Source organism: Poecilia formosa, unplaced genomic scaffold (assembly GCF_000485575.1).
Source record: "Poecilia formosa unplaced genomic scaffold, Poecilia_formosa-5.1.2 Scaffold173, whole genome shotgun sequence".
NCBI classification, from domain to species: Eukaryota; Metazoa; Chordata; class Actinopteri; order Cyprinodontiformes; family Poeciliidae; genus Poecilia; species Poecilia formosa.
Window position 1 is genome coordinate 224,966 of NW_006800112.1, and position 20,898 is coordinate 245,863.

Below are 20,898 nucleotides of genomic sequence, written 5' to 3' on the forward strand. Positions count from 1 at the left end.
ATTCCTGTTGGAGTATTATTTTCTAGGTTCGGGTAAGAAATCTAAATTTCACAAGAGGGATTTGACTCACTTTGGTGTTGCTTTTCAAGCGAGAATGCAAAAATAGCTTCCAAACAACATTTATACATTAAACTGACTCTACCTTGAGATGAAAGCAAAAACAATCCGAGTTCCTTCACTTCCGGCAGATACAAAAAGACATTAAATGTCTTTATGTCTGTGACCAAATCTTTGGCGTTTGTTTTAAAATTTTTTAGTCCAACCTGACCAAACAAAAGAAAAAGGTCAATTTAGACATTTTCTCTTCAGTCTTATGAACTTAACTTTAAATCAACCTGGTGGTTTTAATGATTTTCTTGTTCTTCAAAATATTTTCTACAAATGATTCTGCAAGAAAAGGGCTTTGTTTTTTTTGTTTTTAAAAAATGCTGCCATCACATCCATGTTTTAATTGAATAAACATTTATTCTTAAAAAGGTTAAATAGAGACCACAAAATTCATCACTGAAGAGTTTTCCCTCCGACACAGAGACGACACGAGAGCAAACACGACACACACAAACCATAACTTTTTAAATAAGAATCTCAGTCCACGGAGAATTTACAAAGATTGCATATTTTAAACAAACAAACCAAAAAAAAAATCTCCCGGAAACAGTGCAAATATACCAACACCAGAAAATGACAAAAGAAACCTTCCCTCCGTCCCACGGAACAGAAAACGTTTTGGTTTTCCTGTGGTGTCGCTGCCGGTCGGAGCAGTGTCATGACGACGGATGCTTTCTGGATGGCTACATTTTGAACTGACGCGCAAATCTCTAAGCAATGAAAAGGAGTGAAAACATCACATATCACAAGTTAAAGTGAAGGCAGTGTCAGTGTTTGACTGAGCTCCATGTGAGCAACATTTAAAATGTGATGAAAAAAAGAAATTAAAAAAAATCTTCACTTTTGTTCCTGACTGGTCAAATAATACAATAGATAAAAAAAAATTAAAAAAAATAAAAAAAATCTGCTTGAGATAAGAAACAAAACTATTTATTATTCCTGACACTGAAAAACAGAAACAAATCATTGCTGGATGGTTTCACCTGACGACAAATCTGACGTTTCGCACTGTTTAGAAAAGGAATCTCCCTTTACCTCACCCTCCTATCCCCTGAAAGTCATAAAAAAATTACAATTTCTTGGTAGGTATTGCACCAACGATACACCTGCTTGTATGAATACAAGTTTCTGCAGGAACATCTGCAGTGACACAGAACCGGTATTTACAGCATCACCAACACAGACAGGAGCAAAGCTGAAGAAATCAAACATCTGGGTGAAGAGAATTGGCACCAGAGTGAAGAACTGGGATGCGAGGAACAAACTCCTCAGAGCCGTCGCCGAGTTAGCGACGTTCTTCTCAGGCACATTCACAACAAAAATCCCCCCCTCTGCTCCCAAAAAAAACCCAGAAAGCTGAACTGCAGTGCTCCACGGTTGAGGGTAGAGGGCGCTGTGCTACATGTACTAGTGTGGGTACTGACAACATTCCCTCTCAGAGTTTTCTGAGAAGTCAGGAGCTGCAGCGACCCCCCACCCCTCCTCCTCTGGATGAGATTTTATAGATGTGCTGCTTTGGTTCGATTAGTTTTAGTTTTCAAAAACGCGACAAATAATAAAACTCGCAAAGCTACGACCCGACGGGCCGCCGTGACCAGAGATGGAAAACGTCCATAACTATCCTCGGAAACCGAGTCCCTGTGAAGAACGGAGACAAACGGGACGAAAGGGGAGGAAGCGTGGCGTCGGCAGGCCGAGGAACGCGCTGGTTCGGTGCGATTCCGAGGAGGCGCAGCGCCAGCGGACGAAGGATTAAAAACGCATGCACACCTCTGAGCTGAGCGGCCACGCCCAACCGGCCAGCCTCTGAGACCTTTATGGGAGCTCGCGGCGAGCGCTCGACGCCGGCCGAGTTCAGAGCTGGTGCACGACGCTGTCCACGTGGTTGGCGGAGACGGCGGCGTCCTGCTGCAGCCGCTGCCACTGGAAGGTCGTGCTCAGGGGACCCACCTCGTCCTCGTCGTTTTCCTGCTCCTTGGCAAACTCCAGGAACACCTGAGGAACAGAAAGACCAGGAGGGGACACACTGTGAAGGAAGAAAACAATCACGCTGTGGGATCATTCCACCGTTATCTACTTCATTTGGACCGTCGTCTCTAGTTTGGCTCGACTCCTGAGAGCAGCACAGCTCATAGAAGCCAGCTTCAATTTAATTTTATCCAATTCTTTCAAGAAGGACGGTCAAAAATCACAATGATTCCAGCAGCTTGATGAAGGCTACGGAAAAGAGGTAAGAAAATTCAAAATTGTGATAAATGAATACACCTTGCTTCGTTTCTCCACCTACCTGCTCCAGTGTCGACTGAGAGAAGTTGTACTCCTCAAAGTTAAAGGTTTGTTTGGCTGAAAACAAAGAAAACAAAGAAATGAGACTAAATGGTTTAGAAGTTATGTTCCACATGTTAAAGCATTTTTTATTTCTTTTTTTCACAAACTCACCGTTCTCTAACTTGGAGAAAGAGTGAGCCAACGACTTGACGTCCTCCATGGGGATCTTATAAACCATCAGAGTGGTGAAGCTGCACAGAGCAACAACATACAGCATATTTATAGATCTTGCTAAAAGAAAGCAAAAATTCTGATCTTTTAAATAAAGTTGGATCAGATATTCTCTGTCTTTATTCCTTAAATTGCTTTTTAATTTATTGCCAAGAACTGAATCCTAAAGCACGAGGGAGAAAAGACGAAAGCAGTAAAGGGAGCCATTTATCTTTCTAGATTCAGCTGCTGATCCTTTGAGCGCACCTCTCCTGTCGGACGGCGTGAGGAAAGATTCGGAGGATCTCCTTGTGCAGCAGCGCCACCTGCTGGAGTCCCGTCAGCTCCTCTCTCAGTTTCACCTCCAGACTGTAGCCTTGTCCGTATTTTGCCTTCAGGTGCTGGATGGAGCCGATGCATCTGATGGGAGAGAGACGGTTAAGCTGCAGGAACTGGAAACCCCATAAAGATCAGATTTATATAAAAGAAAAAAAGGAAGAAAAAAAAAAAGATTCCCAAGGAAGGAAGAACCTCAGCTGTCCAGAAACCATGATGGCGACCCGGTCGCACACAGCCTCTGCCTCCTCCATGTAGTGTGTGGTGAGGATGGCTCCTCGCTGATGGTTCCTGAACGCAGCACGCATGGCCCTCCTGCAGGAAGACAAACTGTTGAGTTTCACTGGGTTTCCAGAGTTGGCAGCTCTTCCACGTTACGCCGAGAGTCTCACCACATCCGCTGCTTAGACTTGGGATCCATTCCTGACGACGGCTCATCCAGCAGGACGATCTGAGGATTCCCGATCATACTCAGAGCAAAGCACAGCTGGAACCACATAGAAACGCTCTCAGTTCAAGCAAACAGAGCAGACGCTAACCGTGCGTTTTGGGTGTCTGACCATTTAAAGCCGCTCTCACCTTCCGTTTGAGTCCGGCGGAGAGATTCTTGGCCTGTTTGTTTAAATGTTCTCTCAGCTCCAAAGCGTTCGACACTCTGCAGCGGTTATAAAATAACATCTAATTAGATTAGTGTGTTTAAAACAACTTCCAAGCTTGAAAATTTAAAAAAAAAAAAAAAAAGGAAAGGTTTTTGTTTTTCTCTGGATTTTGAAAGATTTGAGTTTACACTGTAAAAACACAAAATATTACCAAGTATTTTTGGTCTTTTATCAAATGTGAATATCTCAGTACTCTTCAAACAAGACAAAACTAACTTACAAGTAACTTTTCAGCAAGATAAAGGAGCTAATAAGTACTGGTGATGGGTGGCATAATCCACCTGTAACCAACAAGACATTTTAACTTATATGGCAAAAATGTCTTCTTCCACTGGCAAATCTTTAAACTTAGAACTAGAACTTTTTAAGTCGATATTAAGAAAGTATTGACTTACAACAAACAAATACTGCTTCCTGAAAACTTACTTGTAAGCTAGTTTTGTCCCATTCCAAGTACATTAAGATATTTGCACTATAAACTAGACCAAAATACTTGGTAAGATTCTGTGTTTTTGCAGCGCATAATGCAGCTGAAGACTCACCGCTTGATGATGCCCGGGACCTCCTGGCCCTTCAGGCCCTTGATGGCGGCGTAGAGCTCCAGGTGTTCCTGCAGGGTGATCCGGGGCCACAGAGGGTTCACCTGGGGACAGTAGCCGATGTGTTCCAGAGGGTTTTCCACCGGACGAAACTCGGTGCTGTAGTCTCCCATCAGGATCTGGACCCAAACAGAACACAGATTTACTTAAGGCTGGAAACTGCAATTTCACTACCTCCTTGAAATGTTTCACATGCATTTTGTTTTCAAACTTCAGATTTAACCAGGTTTGTACAATGAGTTTTGATGCGTTTATAGTGGAGCTCCCTGCTGTTCTCAGTGGACATTTTTTTTTTTATCTCAGTGTTTTTATTGCTTTGACAAACAGAAACAGGTCTAAAACGTTAAAATGGAGGCTTGTTGAGTACCTGGCCAGCCGTGGGGTTGGTGTCGCCTGACAGCATGTGCATGACCGTGCTCTTTCCTGATCCGTTGGGGCCCAACAGGCCAAGAACTTCCCCTGAAGAAAACAGCAGGTTATTTCTCCTGGAAGCGCAGCCCGCAGCTGAACCTCGTCCCCACTTGTTCTTCTAAGTCTGGCAGAAAGCGCGGAGGCACAGAAGACGACAAAAAGACTGAGTGTACCTTTGCGAACGCAGAACGAGACGTTCTTTGTGGCTACTTTGGTCTTCTTGGTGAAAGAGAAGCCTTCCTTCCTGCCTTTGTACTGCTTTCTTAGGTTATTAACAACCACAACTGGTTTCTGGAAAAAGAACATTTGTGTTCACGCTGAGCTTTTAACCGACCAGACGGAGAAGATGAAAGACGGACGCGCAACAAACTCGAGCTGCAACGTCAGCAGGTTTTAAAAATAGCTTGGTCTCCTAAAACAGCTTTTATTTTGAAATTTCGTCACCTCCTCACAAGCCTGACAAGTGAGCGCCTCCTTCACTCTGGCCTTCTCCATCTGAACGTCCTCATCCTCGTTCTGCCCTTCCTCCGGGATCCGCTCCGGTTTGGCCTTCGACTTGGACGAGATCCTGTCACAGTTCAGCATCTTCAACATCACGGCTTATCGTTTTCATGGACCTTCATAGCCCGGTATTAAATTATTGCGCAGGGATCGTCCTTGTAATGTGATCGTCACCTGCAGAGCTGATCGTTCTTCATCGCCCTTCCTCCGTATCGGATCTCCAACCACCGGAGCAGGAAAAGCAGAAGGATGCACTGCAGGTAAGGCTGAAAACAAAAGACGCAAAACAGATGCAGGGTAAAGTAAATAAAATCTTCTCCTACATGTTTGTAAATGCCTGAGATAAAAATAATAATAATAAAAAAACAAATACGTACGGCTATGACAGAAATTAGAAGGCTTTTCCACAAGAAGTTCTCCTCGTACAGAACAGGAAGGAATGTTGCCTGGGAAAAGAAAAACAGCAGCAGTGATTCGCCAATCTCTAATGCAAACCTAGAATTAGCAAAAATAAAACTACTCTAAAGTCAATGTATACATTTATGTTTTTCTGGTTTAAAAGGATTTCTAATTTCTAAATCTAAATACTCTTCTGTCGCATTCCGAGTTTAAAATAAACAAGGAAGAAGTTAAAATGAAAAACTGCACCGAGATTATGCATTAAACGGCCCTCAAATATAACCTTGGAAGGTTATGAGTGTAATGTTTGATTATTATAGATCTCGATTCATTTGCCTTTTTTGAAGTATTTGTATTTATCACAATCCCCTTGAATACAGTAATGTTAGCCCAAATGCAAATTGGTAAAGTAAAATTTCATGCATTTCAGCATAAATTTTTGCGATATTTACACAGTCCCTAAAATACACAGAGCATAAAAAGACTACATAGGTCTTAGCCAAGTAGAAGTAGTAGTATTTTTTGTTTATATGCACATAAATATAGAATAAATGCACCAACATTGAGATGAAGACTTCTGTGTGTTTATGGGACTATTTTAAAACGTACAGCCATGCAGATTTAAATGAATGCTTCAGGAAATATTGATCTAGATAACTTTTTGATCAGAGCACTCATCAGAGTTTGGTTTTTCCACTCCCACCTTGGTGATGCAGTTGAGGCAACCCATCAGAGGATACAGCGGGTTGAAAAGACACAAGATGTTGTGGAGAGTTCTGGTCAGTTCGGGGTTGTCGTTCACAAACGACAGCTGCACGACGGAGGCCGACACCACACACACCTGAAGCGGAAAAAAAGAAAGAAATATTTACAGAAAACTGCCTGCAAACACGTTAAGCCGCGACAGAAAGAAGCGTGACAGTGATGTCTCACCATCATGCAGATGAAAGAGAAGAAGTCTCTGTTGCTCTGCACTCGCGTGAATCCAAAAGAAACGACATACGTGAAGAGGATCATGGCCGGGCCGAAGCCGACAGTGCAGAGGACCTAAGAGGAGACGTGAAGGAACGGTGAACAATCCTCGCGCGTCAGAGAGGACGCGTTTGTGTTGGAAAGAGCAGCACAGACCACGGCGGTGAGGTTGCTGCTTGTCGACAGGTTTCCGGAGTGGAAGCAGAAGAGGATGAGGTTCATGGAGGACAGGATGAGGTAGTAGAAGGGGATGTCCACCGCCGCCTGGCCGCACCAGTAGGCTGACGGCAGCAGGCCAGAGATCCGCAGCGTGGAGCGACACTTTATCTGGAAAGAGGGAAAAAATATAAAAGAAGTTAAGTACAAATTCATTGGGTAATTTACTATATTAATGCTTTAAAGCTTCAAGAAAGTGTGACAAGACAAAAAAAACTCAATGTCAGAGCAGTAAGAGTGTAACAATAAACTAAAGTCAGACGGTTTTAAAGTCACTGCCAGGTGTGTTTTCAGTAACCATGAACAAAAACGGTTTAAATTCTGACAGTAATTTGATTTGTTCAATATGTTCCAGTATATCAAACTCAAGGCCAAATCCAGCCCAACATGAGCTTTTATGTGGTCCTGTAGACCGCAGTGCGTCACATAAAGCGAACCTTCGAGATGCCAATTTTAAGCTGAATATTATTTTATCAATCAAATCAATGCAGTTTTTGTCTGCGTGCTGCCAAATTACGTTGATGTGAAAAGATGTTCAATGTTTAATTTAAAGAAGAACTCGCTGACTGCAGAGTCAGCGGTGTGTTCATATGTTAACGAGTAGGTTGATTATTACACGCAGCCAAAACCGGCTACTTGAGGACATTTATAATCTTGATATTGCCCTAAACGAAAATGAGCTCGATACTTCTGTTCCAGCATTTCAAAAAGTATCCAGAGCTGTCTGGAGATTTTATAAATAAGAATGTGTCAACATCTGATAGTGAAATAAATACCAAAGAAGCGTACCTTTTGGGGAAACACTGACTGATGAACAAACTCCACAGAACCGGTGTGCGTTCACTAATATTCAGTTTATCCTGGCTTATTGCTAAACGCAGCTGGCTTTGCACATTGGCCTATTTTTCTATGTACTAATGATATTTACAGTCAGTTTTTGCCTCCAGGTGAATAATTAAGTTAACTGTAGAGGCAGACACATGCATCATCACTGATGAAAAATGCTGACGTAAAGCTGTGGTTTGGTCCACTTCACTATTTCCATCGCCATTGTAACTGAATGAGAAACCTGATGTTCCCCGACAGCGGACGTTAGCAGCAGCTAGCAGCGGTGTCATCATAGCATGTACTGTGTGAACGCAGATATAAAGCTTCAGGAAACACAAACTCTTTGGTTTTAAAAGGAAAGGCTTCTTACTGGTGATTAAAACCACAGTAAAAAAAAAAAAAAAAAAAAGAAGGCTTCTACCACAGAGTTTGAGTTGAAACACAAATTGTCAGTTCAAGTTGCAGGAGAAGAAGCACCAAGCAACCTGTGTCACCACAACGTGCGAACACGGCTTTTTCTAAAACATTTTATCCTGCATGTTTAATTTTTCCTGATGGTCAGGGACGGGTTTAGAGGACAGTGTCAGTTTTGGTGCCCTATCTAAAAAACAACAACAACAAAAAAAAAAAAACATTTTACTAATACAAATTATATAACATTAAAAGGTAATCCTACTGCATAAATTAACAAAAAATGTAACAACACTTAAACTCCACACTTTGTATGGGCATAAAAAAAGTTACATTGTTTGTAAAACATTTATTACAAAAGCAACCTAAATCTTTGGGATGTTTTTTTAATAAATGTTTTGCAAAGAGTCTTTGGGACCTTTGGGACCTTTGGGACAGATTTTAGCCCTCTCTAAAATCTCATCCAGTTATAATGTCTGTTTTTCCTAAAGCCATCCGTTGGTCCATCTTACGACAAATAAAGTAGTGCAATGTGTTACTTTGTGGTTGTTTCATCCTTTAAATCATGATAACAGCAGGATGCGAGAGGTTACCTCCCGGTCTCGGGTGTGATCCATCGCGAAATACGCCGGCATTCCGACAGCCAGCATTCCCAGCATGATGGCCTCTATGTAGACCAGGGCGTAAGACGTCGCATCCGGGATTTGCTGCGGAATCAAGCAGTGCAAACAGTCATCTTACTTCAACCACAGATTGGTAAATGCCGTCTCGACTCTGTGGGAGGCTCACGTAGTCGAAGGGTTTGGTCCAGGTTCGGATCCGCCCCGTTCGGTTCAGACCTCTGAGGAGCGCGTTGCTCAGAATATTGACGGCCATGGGTAAGGAGTGAATTGTGGTGCTGTTGAAAGCGATGGTGTACCTAAAGCCCTGACAGAAATGGCAAACGGCGTTGTTAGAGCTCTCTGAGAGAACAGGGCTGGAATAAGTGGCCCTTCAAATAATCGGTCAAAAGCTCTACGGACCTCTTTGGACCCGGTGACGTTTATGGCAGCGCTATGCGGAGCCGCATCCATGTAGTCTTCCTGTTTCATCAGTTCCACTTTGATATCCTGTGATTCCAGGTTGTGGATCAAGTCGGAAATATCCGAGTCTGTTGGTGTAAGAAAAGACAAAAAAATCCTTATCCAGCAGTCGGAATATTTCGTTTAATTTCATCCCGCAGTTTTACTCACTGGTTGAGTTTTTAATGAGGAGGCTTGTAGTGTATCTGTGAGGCGCTTCGTTCTTTTTCAAAAGGTACGTGGGGAGGAACTGTCGCTCCTGTGAGTGGATCTGGATGTTTCCCGTCACCAGCGACACGATAAGAACCGAAGAAAGGAAGAGCAGGAACAGCACCAGACTGCAGCGCAAGAGAAGACAACCGTCACAATCTGTCCACTTTTAAAAGGAGAAAAGCTGCGTGTTGTTGACAAGTTATGTTGTCATCGGCAAAAGTTCACTTTTAGTCATCCAGTAAAGGTTTTTATTCAAAAATCAAGTTTTAACCTCAGCCCTACACCTAAAATTAGCCTCCATCAGATCGTTTTACATCGAGTTTACTCCTTTTTCCTCTAACCAACTGAGATTATGACTCTCTGTCTTTTACTGAGGTAAGATGATCCTTGCTGAGCCATTTTTTGAAAGTTTCTCCTCCCTCATAGCAGTACTTCTGCAGGTTTCACCAACTTTAAGATTTATTAAGACCATTATGAATGGAATTTATTACTTATATTTCCAAAGAAATGTATGAACTTTGTCCAACCAGTTGGTGAAAAATTTGCATTTACCCACAATAGTTGCAAAAAAAGCTAGCTAGCAAGCAAAGGTATATTGACATTGAGTCACAGAATCCTAAAACTTTTGCCTGACAGAAGTTTTAAATAGAACATACAAGATTAAATAGTCCTGCAAAGACAAAGTCTAAGAACTACTATTAAAGAATTTATTTAAACTGAATTTAAGACATTTTAAGGCCTTCATTTGAGATACATTAGTGTAAGACTTTTTAAGGACACTGTGTTGGTGAGGGACTCACGTGTAAACGAAGGCTTTCCACTCCCTGCGCATGTTGAGCATGTGCAGCCAGGCCACGGCGCTGAACTGCTGCCGCCACAGAGCGTGGCCGGACACTGAATCGGACTTGCTGTCTGAGAAGGTGAGCAGCCGCTGGTCTGTGTCGTCCAGAGACGCGATGTCGCCTTCGTCCTCCGCCTGCTCTCGGTTAAACACGCTGTAGTCTGAGGGAGTTAAAGATCACAAAACAAATCAGGTTTGACCCAAATCTGATTTTGAGGATCGAAATTTCTTTTAAAAACACACTCACCAGCTTGATCCACCTCAGCTTCTGACTCCAAACGCAGAAAAACATCTTCCAGCGTAGTCATGGAAACACCGTAGTTAATTATCCCCAACTGCGGCTGACAGTCAAGCTCCGAGAACAAGCCTGAGAAGATCGGATCGGGGTAGTTCGCTAAAGAGCCGAGTGGAGGTAGAAACAGAAACCAAAAAATCCGATCCCACCTGAAAACGTGTTCATGCTCTCAAAGGGCAGAGTGAAAGTCAGCTCTGTGTCGTGCTGCCGGGACAACTTCGCTTTGGGAACGTGCTGCTTCATCAGTGATGCAACCTTTTCCGTGTCACATCCCTCACTGATCGACATTCTGCAGAGGAAGGAAACAACCCGTACGGGTTATAACGAGACGAATGCACAGGAAGAACCTGCAGCTGAATTCAAACCCAGGACTTTCTTGCTGTAAGGGCACAGGTTACAGCTACACCACCGTGTATTTTGCCAGTCTCTTTTTTTTTTAAAAAAAAAAAAGGGGGCAGAGTGCGGTCCGACTTACCGGAGATGATATCCGACGCCACACTTGATCTTAAGGTACAGAGACGAGCCAACGCACTTCAGCTGCCCCTGAGAGATCACAGCTTTACGATCTAGAATAAAACATGACAGTAAGAACTTAAAATAACATGTTTTAAGGAGTACCACGAACTTATAGTGTATTAAACAAAGTTCTAGAGAAAACACTACTTTTTTTTTGACATTTTCAACCATCAGCTGAAATTTGATGCCAATATAGTCGAGACCTCTTTTTATTAGAAGAGAAATAAAAAACTCAGTCTTTCTTATTGATCTTTTAGGAAGGTAAGTCTAGAATTTTTCAAATATTCACATTTTGTGTACAGGTCCTTATAACACTGATGCAGAACTTTGAAATTATGGCTCAAGTTTCCAATTGAAACCACACAGTTCAACTTTAAAACAAGCTAGCAGTGACAGTGGTTTCAGTGGTTACGGATGTCGATAAAACCGTGTCGTTTGCACCGACATCGCCACAAACAAATATGACTTAAAATTAAACAAAAACACGTACAGACTGACTAAACTACAATGAAATTGACTCAAAAAAATTGATGAATTTTTTTGAGTCTATATTGTAGTTAATGACAGCTCAATTACTGATAATTACTTCGATGATTGATAAGTTGTGGTTAGTTCTTTCAGCCCTGTAGATTAAAGGCTTCACAACCTTTAATCTAACAGATTGTAGATTTAAGATAAGACTCTACAGCACAGCGCCAAGCAGCTTTGTGTGATTTATTTGTAGTGCCGCTGCTAAATGCATCGCTTCCTGAATCCTGTTGGTTATATCGACAGCGGCTCTTAATACAGAGTTGAGAAAGGAGAGTCCTCACCAGCAAGGATGTCCGCCTCGTCCATGTAGTGTGTGCTGAGCACAATGACCCTGCCGGCCCGCCGGTTCTTCAGCAGAGACCAGACCTGGTGTCTGGAGCAGGGGTCCATCCCCGCCGTGGGTTCATCCAGGAGAAGAATCTGAAAGAAGACAGCAAGTGGAAACTATTTGAAGAGAGCATGAAAGTGAATGACCCAGGTTGAGAGTTTTGGAAGAGACATTAAGAGTTATCTGATGTGACAGACGTGCTGGTTGATTTTTTATTTTTTTTATTATTTAAGTGAGCATGGGATTAAAAAAATAAATAAAAGCAGAAGGCTATTTTTCTTACTGCAAATTTCATTTGAGTGTTTTAAAGGATAGTTGGAGCAAACAGCTAATCTTTTTGAGGTCGTCGTAAAGAGGAAGCCTTATGTCCATTTGGGTCCAACATCGTAAATTAAGCTCAAATCATCCTGATACCTTTGGGTCTCCGAGGATGGCGATGCCCACAGAGAGTTTTCTCTTCTGGCCTCCACTCAGATTCTTTGCCTGAGCTGTCATGATTTTCTCCAGGTCCAGATCCTTCAGCACTCTGGTGACCTGTCACAGAAACATAATCAGGGAAAAGGATTCAAATTTAGACTTCCTATTGTTTAAAAAGTTTTTCTAACAGTTTAATGGTTGCAACATAGGCTTTTAGAATCAGGAGTTCAATAAAACACATTGTTTTTGATCTGAATTAATCAGGAAACAGACACTTGAGTAATGTTTTCTTGAATAATTAAAAAAAATAAAAATAAAAGGGCTATCTAAAATGTAAAAAAAAATAAAATGTAGGACTGACACTTTCAGCCACATGGTAGAAAGCAACATTTTGATCATCCCAGTACCTCAGCATCAACATCTGCAGGTGGGATCCCTTTGATGGCAGCGAATATCCTGAGGTGCTCCTCCACAGTCAGCACATCAAAGATGATGTTGAACTGAGGGCAGATTCCCACCAGCTGCTTCATCTCCGAGCCCTCTGCGATCTCCGCCACAGGAGAGCCGTAGATGGTGGCCGAGCCGTTGGTGGGCGGGCAGATGCCGCACAGGATGTTCATCAGAGTGGACTTTCCGGCGCCGCTGTGCCCCAGCAGAGCTGTGATCTGACCCTCATAGATGTCGAACGTGAAGCCTGAGGGCCAGGTGGGAGTAAAAGGAGCAGAGCGTCGGTAAAACCGGTAACAGATCAAACCGTTCTGAGGCAAACTCTCCATGCTCACCTCTCAGAGCCTCCACTGTGCTGTCCTTGTCTTTGTACACTTTACAGATGTTGGCGATGCTGAGGGAAAAAAAAAAAAAAGAAAGAAAAGAGAAGCAGAATCAGAAGAAAGCTTTTTAATGAGCGCTTTACCTGCAGCAGTGAAAAGGGTTTTATGCAACCTTCATGTCGTCACATTTTGTTGCCCTCTTTGTAGTACAAGAATGTGCTACTTTTTTATGAGATCTTCAGATTTTTGGAAAGTCATTCAAATTGTTTTAAACTGGGAAAAAAATTATTTTAGAAAACCTCTGTTGAATTTACTGAGTTAGAGAGCCTTTTATGACCAGGTAATTCCTTGGTCAGGGTTCAGTGAATTTACCAAACAATCCTCTGAACGTTTTCTTAAAGTGCACTAAAATTTATTTAAAAATGAACTAAAAACTATAAAAACCAGCAGCAAGCACTTCTATATGATTGCTGCCAATGCATTTCGTTTTCTTCACTGTGTTCCTACATGCACATGTGCTTGATTACATGAAAAATGTCCAGTTTTTAAAAGCTGCTGCTAACAAACTTGATTCTGTAGAAGCAGCCAGAATGCACTCCATTAAATATCACAGATGACTAAAAACAAAATTGCCGAAAATTAAGAATGTGAAAGAACAAGCAGGAACCGTTTAAATTTCTAATATCCAGAATTTTCTAATCTGCTTCCACATTTTTGTTTTAGTTCAATTTGCTACCAAGGTGACCTGTTTGAGATAATTCACCTTATTTCTCATGTTTTTTTCCTCTACTTAGAAACCACACAAGTGAAAAAAAAACAAAACAAAAAAAAACACATTCTGGTATTGGGATTTTACCGGATTGCTTCTTTCCCTCTGAACTCGGGGGAAACGGGCTCGACACATTCATCTCCACCAGGAGCGCCGTTCGCCTCGGCATCGTACACTGAGCTCACTTCAACGTAGCGCTTTCTGTGTTTTGACCAATAAGACGGCTTCAGGAAGTACAGCATGGATCGCTTGATTCCAAAGTCACCTGCATATAAGACAAAGAACTGTTATTCGACTAGTCACTCATAATCTCACAATGGAAGAGACAGGCTGCACCAATATCATCCATGCGGTACAGCTAAATAAATAACAATGGTCCCAATATTGATCCTTGTAGATCTCTCACAGTTCATACATGATAAAAAAAAACAATCATACTATTTCTCTAAATACTTCACAGCCCAATTGACCAGAAGAGATTTATCCTTTGCAGTAGACTGTTTGGTGTGGTTCAAAGGTTATGTGAGCAACACTGAGGAATTTATAGTATCTAAAGCCTATGTACATATCTATAAATAGTGGGAAAAAAGAATAAACACAACAATTGTGTTTTTATTTTTTGCTTTACTCACCAGGCAGCACCTGGTCTAAGTAGAGAGCCAGCAGGAGGTAAAGAATGCAGTCCAGAGCCAGCATGACCAGAGGAACATAGAGCGGATGAGGCCCATTGGTCAAGGAGGAAAACACAGCGCCATCTCCCTGTGCTTCCAGGTAAACCACCTAAAGGATGAAAAACTCATTTAAAGTTCAGCCTAACTAAATGCAATATGTTTTTCAGGGAAACGGTGAATTACAATGATTGAGGCAATGAACTCGCCAAGAGATGGCAGAAATAATTCATCTTTTAAACGTGTTGGGAAAAAGTGTGTCCTTAAGTGGGATTGTGATGATGGCGTGTGTAGCTAACCTGTGCAATCCCAATTGAGAATGCACTGGGAGAGAGCAGGCAGAGAAGCCAAACCAGCGGCTGTGGGAAGTCTCTCATCAGCACGGTGAACAGCGACATGCAGCCGAACACCACCGTCAGCATGGAGCCCACTGTGCTGGCAAACTTGGGCTTTTTAAACAGCGGAGTCAACATGAAGGAGAAGAAGATCTGAGAAGGAGAAATAATAATAATGGTCTAATCTTACCATGGATTATAGTGTAATACACGGGTGTCTAACCCGAATGCAACAGGCTATGTTGGATGAAGGACGCATCTAAAAGTTTCAGAACAGTGACCGATAAATTGGGACTGGTCAACATCACTTAATAATACAATCTAAGTTTTTATTTATCTATTTTCCTTAAAAAGAAATTATAAATGGCCGAAAAATACACACACACATATATATATATATATATATATATATATATATATATATATATATATATTTATTTGTTTTCAATCATTCTTTCAGTGAGTTGACCTGAAATCACAGTCAAAATAACTAGAAGTGATAGACAAGACGGTAGGTCTTGAAAGGTCTGAAAACCCAAGGACTGTATTGGTGAAAAAACAACAGATTGTCCAAAAATTAAATCTTAAAAAACCTGAAAAGTCAACAAAATCGATTTATCTCCCCACCCTATGATAAACATTGCAGGTTCAAGTTTATTACTGTTAAACTGCTGACGGGGAAAAAAATCCCACTCTATGCAGATGACTCACAGATGATATTCCATAGAGGAAGATGAGTGAAAAGACGACAAAAAAGTCACTGTTGGGGAACAGTGCAGTGTACGTGGCGATGATGGCCATTAAGATGGACATGGCGGTCACCAGAGCAGCATACAGGAGGCCCCACGACAACCTGTTGGAGAGAGCGAGAACTCATAACACTCAACGTATATGAGAACGGATTATTCTGCGTCAGAAACATACAAACAGATGCCTCACCAGAAGGCCGTGTCGTACAGCCCCATCATGGTCATGGTGTCTTTCAGCCGATGCTCCTTCTCAGCTGCGACATTGACGATGAGGAAGGTGACGAAGGGTGTGAAGGCCAACACCAGGTAGATGGAGATGAGGGCATGGGGAAACTTGTGCACCTCCACGGAGCCCGGCTGGCCCATCATCACCACCTTTATATCCAGCTCCTTCTGGACTGGCCGTTTGGTCTGCATCTACGCACAAATTAATGACCACAAGCAGTGTGATGCGTAAAAAAAAAAAGGTATGTTTGAAAATAAAACCTAGCCTGGCGTGTTTTAAACCAAGAGAAAAAGATGCTTCACTCGACCTCTGGAGGACAATGACGTCCACTACGTCTCACCTCAATGATAGCTGCATCAATCATAGACTGGAGGCGGGTGAAACCAGAGTACCAATAATTTGCAGCTTTGCATTTCAACATGCTGCTGTAGCAGCTTGCTAGAGGGAGAACAACAAAAGAACAAAATTAAAAAAATAGCTTTTCACAACGCCATAACATTTTCCTTTTTTGTTGTGGTCCCAACTAAAGAGAGTTGGGACCACTAAAGTCCCAACTAAAGTCTCTTTAGTGTGGTCCCAACTAAAGAGAGTTGGGACCACACTCATCTGGGTGACCACCCTCAGATGAGATCAAGTAGTGGCTCGTCGGTTATTTACCAATAGACTCCGTGTAATCACTCGGCAGGGGCAGCTTGTTGTGCGGAAAGCGCAGTCTGTAAGACGTGGCGGAGCTGTCCAAGAACACCACGCCGATGTAGTTGGACGATTCGTACAAGCTGGCGTTCTCCAGTTCCTCCTCGCTGGAAAACATCTCCAGGGGGTCCTGCACGCCTGCAAAGACAAACAGGAAGAGCCATGACGGTTTGATGATGCCGCTTCATCATCTGGCCTCCTCCGAATTGCGGACGAAACACATGGAAGGCAACGACTTACTTATGAAATGGGCCACTTCGTCCATGATGTGACTGGTGATGTTGGTGATGGGTGTGAAGGCCAGGCCTTTCAGGTTCTGGAAGAAATCGCCATTCGGCAGCTCGGCCGTGTTGATGGGGCCATAATAAACATGAGGGTTCAGGGTGCTGATGAGAATAAGGAGACCCAGGAGCAGCAGAGGGAGGATCAGCTCCTGAACACACACACACACGCGCGCACACACACACACACACACACACACACACACACACACCCCAACATGGCACCTCCTGTTAATCTATTTAACGAATGAAGCATAAAATTCAAAATTTTTTCCACAAATCATCTGATGTACTTTGCTTAAAAGACTCTTCCGATGAGGAAAATCTTTTCAATTTAAAGATTTGTAACACCTACTTCTACCCTAAATACATTAAATATTACAACTGACAAAAAAAATAATCATGCTACAAACTGGTTGTGTTTGCAGTGTCCCCTATCAGACAGCAGGAAGTAGTATTCTGTGTAGAGGATTTGAGAGAGGACTGTCCGTATACGAGGAGAGAGAGCTCCTCCAAATCGTGTGAAGGGAGCGGGATTTCTTTCTCCTCATCGTTTCAAGCCAACATGCCACAGACAAGCCAGCTGGGACTTTAGTTAGGCCGTAGGGTTACCACACCATCCAGACAGCCCATATCCAACTACACTTTGAAGTACAGCCTGGAGGAACAGCAAGAGCTCCCACATCTTTTCAGCACTTAACTGCTGGTTGGGAGCAGGACCGTGGAGGCAAACTGCACCAGTAGAAAGATGACCAGCATGCTGCAATTTAGAGCCAGTTTTGGGGTTACACCTATCCCAAGACGCCATGTGTGCTACGTAGCGGAAAACATGCAGCATTGTTGTTCCTACACAGGAGGAACCACACGTTTCTGAGACATGCACCATCTTAGAAGCATGTTCTGAATTCGCAACGTTCTGCTGTGACGTGTTACTTCTGCTGGAAGTAACACATCAATGCTGCGAGAGTGCACAATTATGCGGAAAGAAGGACAAACAGTCGGTTTCGTGTCACGTTACAATCAACCAGTGAGCTACAAGACTGAAATTTGTTTTGCGCAGACGAGAGCACGCAATGGGAGAAAATTATTATTAGATCACTGACGCTGTGGCTGAGTCAGAGTTGCATCTATTCTGTGGCAGTGACACACATGTTTGGTATACGTGGGGTGACATGAGGTGCCGAGATCATGCAGCAGGATCTCCAAATGTCCAAATAATTTGCTTTCGGTGATTCAGATATTCCATTAACTCTACTTGCTCGAGTCTTTTATAAGCACTTTATTTTCTTTCAATTGGATTGACAGTTTGGTGGGAAAGATGAATTATGGGCATGTAAAAGATGATTCAGCTCACTTGAGATTAGCAGACTACAGAAAACAATATTCTTTCACACAACTAGACTGATTTTAAATCATTGGACAAGTTCCAGATGACAGCAGCAATAATGATTGCCATTCCTGGTAAGACGTTAAGAGTTTATCTGAGGCAGAGTGTGCAAGTTCAAAGCTGCTATGCTGAGCCATTAAAAATGCATCGATGCAACTTAAAGCCAAATTAAAAATGCATGGCCTAACAAAGAGGAAATGGAAGCAACAAACAAGTTTTCATTCTCCTTAATGCAGAGTTGGTATTTTGATGCTGGAAGAAAGCAATGTATAATTTCGCTTCTTCTGTTAGCTGTAGAGTATTGAGAAAACTCAATGCAAAAAGCAAAGAGAAAAGAAAAAAGCCTGAAGTCACCAGAACAGAACGGGAATACCTGGAGGCTCTGCTGCTTGGTCCTCCATTTGATGAGCAGGTTCTTGTAGAGAAGACTTCGTGTTTGTGGCCAAACTCCTGCGTCTCTTCTAAAAACCGGCTGCATGCTGCCAGCATTCCTCATCTGGATGAAGTACGGACGGGATGTGTCGCTAAGGCTGGCCTCAGCTGCCGCAACAACAAAAGCGAATAGATTATTAAAACATCCGCACCGAAACGCTACCATCGGTAGCTTCTCTGGACTTGTGAGAAGTAAGCAGAAAATGGAGATGCAGAAGAGGGGAGGTCTCACTTGTGGTTTTGATTTTTTGTTTTTCTCCAAGGCAGAAAGTACAGAGAAAGAAATCACGGTTTACAGGAACAAGCTTAAGTCACCTTGTTTCTCAGAGTAACGGTCTCAAATATCGGGAAAGAAACTGACACTGTAACACGGGCCGCAAAAATGCAATTTAGAAACTCATCCAGTTTTCCAGTTGTTATTTGTCTCAATTTAGGACAAAATAAAAACACAGTCCGAGCAGCAATTTGTTCAATCATCCCAGCTGCGATTCAGTTGACAGTTCTTCTTTTTTTTTTAAAAAAAAAATCAAACAGATGCCAGTTTTTTTTTTATTACCATTACTGAAGCCGCACTTTTAGACCTCAAAATAAAATCATCATCGAAAGTTGCTGAAGTGTGGTCAGAGGAAGCCACCTCAGCAGCTCAACAACAAGCTTTCAGTGCATTAATACTTGGCATCACCGCCGCAACCTAAAGAACAAATGAGATTCAAATAAACTTTCTGAACTTTATGTGGTTAACAGTGTGTGTTCTGTCCCAAAATATTTGAGGAAACTGGACTAGATGAAGACAAAAGAAGAGACAGGAAAAAGATCTCACGAAACCCGGACACACGATCTGAAGACCTTTCAGCTACTGCGTTGCAAGTTTTCAGTTGAAATGCTCAGTGGTTAGAGATTAACTAATATTGGTTAATATGTATTTATTAAAATGATATATTTTACCTGCAGATGATATTGTCATATGCAAAAGGGCGATAAAGTCAGTCTTGTATTTGGCTCCTGGAAACCATCTGAAAATATCAAAGGTTTTCCCACTTAATGCTGATTAACAGATGGTTCTACTACAGACCACTTTGGATTTATTTAAAGTCAATGTTTAAATTTTCCAAAACAGAGCCAAGTTTACTTCTGCGCTGATGAATTTCAAGGTATCTCAGATCTTTTTTAAGGCTAATATTTAAATCTAATTAACCCAAATTGAATATCTCAGCAAATTAGAATGCTACTAAACTTTAATTAATTCCACTCAAAAAGTGAAACACATATTCAGTTCACAAAGAGCAATATATCTAAAGAGTACATTTAGATATTTTCACTAATATAGTGAAAATCCACTCAAAAGAGAAAGGGTCTGTTTCGTACCCAGCTTTTTACAGTCATCCTCGTCCAGGACTGATTTTACTACAACATTTTAATTCGCTGGCACTTGCCAGATATTAATAATTTTGGTGACTCTAAATTGCTTAAAACAAGAGAAGTTTAGACTGATTTAACTTTAGATAGTGAGGAAAAAATGTCATTTTAGTAGGTGAATGAAAATACATGGTTTCAACTGTAAATAACGTATTCCAAATTTAGGCTTTTATTTAGTCAAACGTTGGATTGCACTTAATTTGAATGTTTGTTTGAATATAAAACACTTTCAATGACTTCATAAAGAAATCAAGCACCTTCCAAACCTTGAAAACACCTAATTGAAATTCAAGCCTTTTTAAGGATTTTAAGCGCCGTACGAACCCTGTACCTCTGAACAAACCAAACACGCTTCCCTCAGTCTGTGTTCATAAACAGAGCTAGCTGTTGTTAGCTTCCTTGTAGCCTGCTTTCCTGTCACTGAGCCTGACAGACATTTTAATGTGATAAATTAGAATTTGCTTTATTTTAATATTTGCTACAAATTAGTCCAAATGCAACAACCTGAACAGAATGCTTTGTAAATTAGCAGTCACATGTTAAAGGTTGATCTCTGGAAGCTGAGTAGCAACAAGAGCGAAGCTAGCAAGCTTCACTGCTTGTCACTTATCTAAGAAAAAAACAAACATTTCGTTTGGAAAAAGACCATAATTTTATATACTCACGTATGAAATACATTAAGGCATATCCTTCTTCAGCTTTTGACAGAACCACCTTACATTAAAAATTGCATTTTTGCCAAGAAAACGCCCCAAAATGCGCCTGTACCGACCGTTTCTATTTCCTGCTGCCAACTACAACTCCCAAGAAACCTTGGCGCTCATCCAATCAAATCTTTCCGAGTAAACGCTAACTGATAACGCTAACATATTTTGGCTCTTTGGGAATTACCTTTTATTCATGTATCTGTCTATTTTTTATAAATAATAATTGAACAGAAATAATGTATTTTTTCAACTTTAAAAAGAAAATAACTGAATGCAATTAACATGTATAACAATATTTGCTTGACATCTTTAAAAACAGAAGAAAAATATAATAAATAAAATATA

The 20,898-nt window shown here is 41.6% G+C and overlaps 1 protein-coding gene across 3 annotated transcripts; it reads right to left on the reverse strand.

The window, feature by feature from the left end:
• Positions 1–441: 441 nt before the first annotated feature.
• abca5 (ATP-binding cassette, sub-family A (ABC1), member 5) lies at positions 442–20,720 on the reverse strand. Of its 3 annotated transcripts, XM_016678064.1 has the most exons (40): positions 20,512–20,720; positions 20,171–20,272; positions 19,376–19,443; positions 18,372–18,538; positions 16,571–16,763; positions 16,295–16,468; positions 15,978–16,075; positions 15,602–15,828; positions 15,374–15,515; positions 14,627–14,815; positions 14,292–14,439; positions 13,747–13,924; positions 12,903–12,961; positions 12,528–12,814; positions 12,118–12,237; positions 11,657–11,795; positions 10,804–10,894; positions 10,478–10,617; positions 10,281–10,400; positions 9,993–10,194; positions 9,151–9,317; positions 8,941–9,068; positions 8,708–8,845; positions 8,512–8,625; positions 6,620–6,790; positions 6,425–6,538; positions 6,195–6,332; positions 5,470–5,538; positions 5,267–5,358; positions 5,036–5,159; positions 4,765–4,882; positions 4,548–4,639; positions 4,124–4,299; positions 3,502–3,577; positions 3,315–3,409; positions 3,118–3,237; positions 2,854–3,006; positions 2,548–2,627; positions 2,396–2,451; positions 442–2,103 (listed from the first exon to the last, which is right to left on the reverse strand). In XM_016678064.1, exons 3-40 carry the CDS (start codon positions 19,392–19,394, stop codon positions 1,963–1,965), a joined length of 5,055 nt encoding a protein of 1,684 aa, XP_016533550.1. In that variant the 5' UTR covers positions 19,395–19,443; positions 20,171–20,272; positions 20,512–20,720; the 3' UTR covers positions 442–1,962. The 3 variants fall into 3 exon arrangements, with proteins under 3 accessions (XP_016533550.1, XP_007565260.1, XP_007565261.1); XM_007565198.2 differs by lacking the exon at positions 20,171–20,272; XM_007565199.2 differs by lacking the exons at positions 19,376–19,443; positions 20,171–20,272 and having other exon boundaries at positions 20,512–20,719.
• Between the last annotated feature and the right edge of the window lie 178 nt (positions 20,721–20,898).

Bases quoted from the DNA above. Each gene is read 5' to 3' on its own strand.
- abca5 (XM_007565198.2), bottom strand. The intron at 16,764-18,371 runs GTATTCCCGTTC...GTGTGTGTTCAG, and splicing joins CCAAGCAGCAGAGCCTCCAG to GAGCTGATCCTCCCTCTGCT. The intron at 5,539-6,194 runs GTGGGAGTGGAA...TTCTTTTCCCAG, and splicing joins GCCTCAACTGCATCACCAAG to GCAACATTCCTTCCTGTTCT.